The sequence below is a fragment of the Phaseolus vulgaris genome, chromosome 1 (assembly GCF_051622355.1).
Source record: "Phaseolus vulgaris cultivar YP4 chromosome 1, ASM5162235v1, whole genome shotgun sequence".
Classification (NCBI taxonomy): domain Eukaryota; kingdom Viridiplantae; phylum Streptophyta; class Magnoliopsida; order Fabales; family Fabaceae; genus Phaseolus; species Phaseolus vulgaris.
In genome coordinates this window covers 22,083,671-22,088,467 of record NC_143498.1, presented here as the reverse complement: position 1 = coordinate 22,088,467, position 4,797 = coordinate 22,083,671, and the positions used below count along the sequence as shown (strand labels likewise).

General features: G+C 32.9%; 1 protein-coding gene across 1 annotated transcript; it reads right to left on the bottom strand.

The window, feature by feature from the left end:
* Positions 1 to 1,398: 1,398 nt before the first annotated feature.
* LOC137813711 (P-loop containing nucleoside triphosphate hydrolases superfamily protein) lies at positions 1,399 to 4,090 on the bottom strand. The gene is made up of 4 exons (XM_068616099.1): positions 3,454 to 4,090; positions 2,361 to 2,501; positions 2,086 to 2,271; positions 1,399 to 1,894 (listed from the first exon to the last, which is right to left on the bottom strand). The coding sequence occupies exons 1-4, from the start codon at positions 3,772 to 3,774 to the stop codon at positions 1,742 to 1,744; spliced, it is 801 nt and encodes a 266-aa protein (XP_068472200.1). The 5' UTR covers positions 3,775 to 4,090; the 3' UTR covers positions 1,399 to 1,741.
* Positions 4,091 to 4,797: the final 707 nt, after the last annotated feature.

The following is a 4,797-nucleotide window of genomic DNA, read 5'->3' as shown; positions in this document are numbered from 1 at the left end:
CTATATCAGAACAATCTTTTACACAAGAATAGTTCTTGAACCCTTCAAGAACTATAGATACACACTGAAAAAATACTATTTCAGCTAAGCCTATGCTTCAAGAAACCCTATCTTAAAAGCACATTATCACAACTTTACAAAGTAAAAGAAGTATGGAACAAACACACCTTGTTTGCAGACTTAGGAGACTCAAATTGGATTCCAAACTACAACACCTTGATGAAGCTCTTAATCACAAGCTAATGGAGAAAGTGACAGCACAATAACCTCACAAAGATTTTCATAAACCTTCCAAAAATGAACTCTTTCAAAAGACTTCTAAAAAACTATTTAAAAACAGTAAGCAAATGTGTATTCAAGTGATAAATAACTCTAAGAAACCAACAGATTGAAAGTTAAAAAACTGATTGAAATTCTAAAATACATTAAGTGAAAACAAAACTAACTTTAAGAAATTGAAAACAGAATTTGGAAACAAAAATAACTTTGAAAACAAAACTCAATTTTGGAAACAAAACCGCTTTAAATCAATTGTTTTTCCAAAAAACTAATTGAAAAACTTGTACAATGTGTAAACCAGAATGTGTAAACCAGAATTTAAAACTGATTTAAAAACTTAAGAGATTAAAAATAATTGAGTTTAAAACAGTTTTAATCTTTTCAAAAAAAACCTTTGTGCTTAGGCACATCATCATAACTTTGAGATATGGAGTTAGATTAAAATACTAAAAACTTAAACTACTCTATCAAGCTACTAAGACAATCTATAAGACACAAAGCTACTCTTGAATGTGTAAACCAGAATGTGAAAACCAGAATTTAAAACTGATTTAAAAACTTAAGAGATTAAAAATAATTGAGTTTAAAACAGTTTTAATCTTTTCAAAAAAAAATGTTTGTGCTTAGGCACATAATCATAACTTTGAGATATGGAGTTAGATTAAAATACTAAAAACTTAAACTACTCTATCAAGCTACTAAGACAATCTTTAAGACACAAAGCTACTCTTGAATGTTTATGGTAGCATGCACATCTCATAAGATAAATGACAGCATCTACAATTTTTTAAAGATATTTTCTTCATCAAACACAATAGATGAATAATCTTCAAGATCTCCAACACAGTCAATGTCTTATTTTTAGGAGTACAAATGTCAATTATCCAGCAGTCAATCAATGCCTCTAGACATATTTTGACGTCACAATTTATGATGCTGATTTTTGCTTGTTTTGAATCTGGGTTTGAAAGACCCAAGAAATTCAAATACAATTTGCCTCCATTGGTAGCGGAAAATTTTAAGGTTTAAATATTAATTAATTAATGAAAAGCAAAATGGCAACAATTTTGTTATCAGAATAAATGAAAGCAGTTGTGCGGTGTAATAAAATGACATGGCTTTACCAAAACTCAACATATGATATTTAACAGTCTTTAACTTTTACATCATATGCTTAGTGTATAACGTGATTTTGGGACCAGGAAAAATACTATAGAAGAAACTATAATGGGATAACTGAACAAAAGAAGACAACACCGACTCACTATTAGGATTTAGGACCATACACTAGGTATTCATACTAGAACGGCTGCGCTACAGAACAAATTAGCATTCTGAAAATTTTGCAAAACAATCAACAATATAGAAACCGACACAAAATTTCTATGAAATTGTTGTAGCTCTCATATTCACATACTAAAATGCCGACACTTGATTGATGCCATAGAATATTGGTGGCCCATCACGCAGTTAACTTTTGTGAAGAACTAAGAGCATTAATATGCTGAAGATGTAGCGCAGCTAGAAGTCCCTGCCAGGTTTCACCATGTCCACCTGCTAATTCAAAGTTCAGAAGTTTCTTCTGCTTCCTGTAGTAATCTTCCAACAGCTTGCACTAGAAGAGAAAAATAAACCCCAAAAATATAAGTATAAGTACCAAGTGATTAGTATGTCAAACAGGCATATTCTTAGCACAACTTTAGAGTTAGTATGGGAAACTTCAAAAATTGAAAAAAAAAACAATTATTTCCTCAGACAACACTAATCCATGAAGGCATCAAAATGAAAATAAAAGTGATTGGTTACCTCGTCTTCATGACTTTGGACATTTTCATCAGGCAATTGTTTTGTTGGGTTCCTGGAGCTGGTCATAAGAATATATTCTTGGCGAGAATTAAATTTTCGGTTTCCTAGATTCTTTTTAACTAATTCCTCTTCCGAACTTTTGAAGTTCACCACCAGATCAACATGGGCAATGTGATCAAGGATCTCCTGTGAAACATCATGACATTTTGTAGGAATGAATAACAAAGAAAATTTTGAGCAGTTCATGATTTGATAGGTGAAATGAAGCAACTTACAGCTTGGATCCTTGTTCGAGGGAATCCATCGAGAATAAACCCAGTTTCGCCTCTTGAGTACCCATCGTCCAGTCTCTTCTTTAGCAGCCCAAACATAATTTCCTCTGGGACAAGTTTTCCATGATCCAAGGCATTTGCTATCTGCATCGGAAGAACACCACGTCACACTAATATTAAGAAAACAATTTTACTACCCATTACCCAATGGTATGTTTAGTGCACAGGAAAAAATTAGGAATAAAGCGACGAGTAATGATATATTCTCTTTGGTTTAGTAAAAGAGAATGAAAAGGGAAAAATACAGAAGAATAAACTTTCGACAGTAAAAGTTCAATTTTTTTTCTTTAACTTTGCCTTTAACTTAAAATTCAAATTTTGTTTCACACAGACTCTATTACAATATAAAAACTTAATCACAAACTATAATGTAACGTAGATTTATCAATTTTAATAGTAATTATCTTATAGTCTACTAAATAATTTCTGACAGTATAAAAATTATTTCACACTGTAATTACGTGAATTATTTATTTAATGAACAAAAACCAAGCAAGCTTAAAAAAAATCAGTATAACGATTCAATCCCAAATTTCCATATAACAACAACCTTAACAACATATTTAGTGATAATTATTTTACAAAAAAAAAGTTAAAAAAAGTAAAACAGTTAAAACCGAATCTTCAGTTTAGACACATTCTAACAAACCCAAACGTTTAAAATGCAAGCTTATAATTTGTGCTTAAAATTGATTTTGTAAAAATAATGTGCCTGATATATGTTTGAATGTTTTTATTCATCGCAAATTATTTAAAGTTGCTTAAATTTAAAATAATTTCTAAAAACATAAAGTTCTTCAATATGAAACCAAACGTGATCACAACAGTACTTACCTAATTTTTTCTTAATTCGACATGATTCTCACAAATAATGTTAATTCAAAACTAGAGAAAGGCGTCCAAAGAAAAATTTGGGAGAATTACGAGGAAATGAAAGTAAACAAATTGGGAGAATTACGAGGAAATGAAATGAAAGTAAACTAGCGGAAAAAGGCGAAAGGAAACCCTAGAACGGAAGAGTGAATGAACGAATTACTTGGTGGTAGAGAGAGGAGCGAGGGTTAAGGTCCTGGCTGAGGAGCGTGGCCATGGAAATGTGAGGAACTTCTAGAAGCTTAGAGAGCCTCTTCGCGAATAGGTTCCTCCTAGCTCCGGGCTCCCCTATCATCACCCACTGCACTCCGCGCTCCGGCGTGCAACCCTGCGCGTCCAGCACGCCGCGTGGCGCGCACTCCTCTTCCTCGTCATCGTCGTAGTAGCACTGTGCCGCGGCCGCCGATCCAAATCCCCGGTTGGAGCGGAGAGCGAGGCCCCTCAGCGGCACCGCGGCGACCCTGAGTCGTGCGATTGCGGACATGGCGGCGGCGGAGGCGTGTTTTCCGTTACTAAGGTTTCGAGAGAGAAAATGGGAAAGGGTGCGCGATATGGAGAAACAGAGAACCCTGGAACTGAGGTTTTAAGAGGGGATTTTTTACTGCTATTTGTGGTTACGAAACGACACTGTTTTGTTTAGTAATTACTGAGAGTGCCACTCGCTGCGCGTGTAAGGAGCGAGCTATTTGCCACGTGAGTGAAGGTGATTGGTGTGTATCAAATCCGGTGTGTGCGGGATCACCGTGTCCCTTTTTGACAATTAAGCGTAAAAGTTGGGTGTTGTGGCAAGTGAGTGACACGCCTTTAATTTGAGTTGGATCCCATTTTATATTTTCATAAATTACGCTGCCTTCTCCAATATAACTCTTTCATTTTATAAATAAGTTTTTATTTTATTTTACTTAGTTTTTATATGGAACACATCTTGTGTTCGAATCAAAACATACCAAACAGGAACTAAAAGTAAAAATTAAAGCAATATAAATCAATTTCAAATAATATATTGGCGAGTTAAATAATATCTTATTTTATGTTTTTTTTAGAAAATATTTTTAATCAATTTATAAAATATATATCAAAATATGTTACGTATTTGTCGTTATTTTAGCTTTGAAATCCACGAATTGACATCATCGAAGGCAATGCAAGTGTAGCTAAACGCACGCAAATCATAATTAAAAGGTAACATTTGATAGAAACAAAGTTTTAGTTTTCCAGAAATTTATGGTTTAATTTTATTTTTATTTTTATGTTTGGTTCTTTTTAAAACAATCCATCTAAAGAAACCTTCTATAAATTTTATATGATCATTTTTATAGCATATTTTATATTTATAGTGACACATTTCTTTTACTAATTTGACCTTAGTAAATGTTTTTATAGATGCTTTGAGATTTTCTTTAAATCAAAGAAATAAGATAAACGATGAGTTATAATTCATAATAAATATATGGTTGATATTTAAACTTCTGATGGATAATTTTCTCTGTTATTTCGACTATTTTAC

Excerpts from the sequence above, each read along its gene's own strand:
- LOC137813711 (XM_068616099.1), bottom strand. The coding sequence starts at position 3,774 with ATGTCCGCAATCGCACGACTCAGGGTCGCCGCGGTGCCGCTGAGGGGC. Across the intron at positions 2,502-3,453 it reads GCTCCTCTCTCTACCACCAA|ATAGCAAATGCCTTGGATCA; the intron begins GTAATTCGTTCA and ends CTTCCGATGCAG. Across the intron at positions 2,272-2,360 it reads CTCGAACAAGGATCCAAGCT|GAGATCCTTGATCACATTGC; the intron begins GTAAGTTGCTTC and ends GATGTTTCACAG.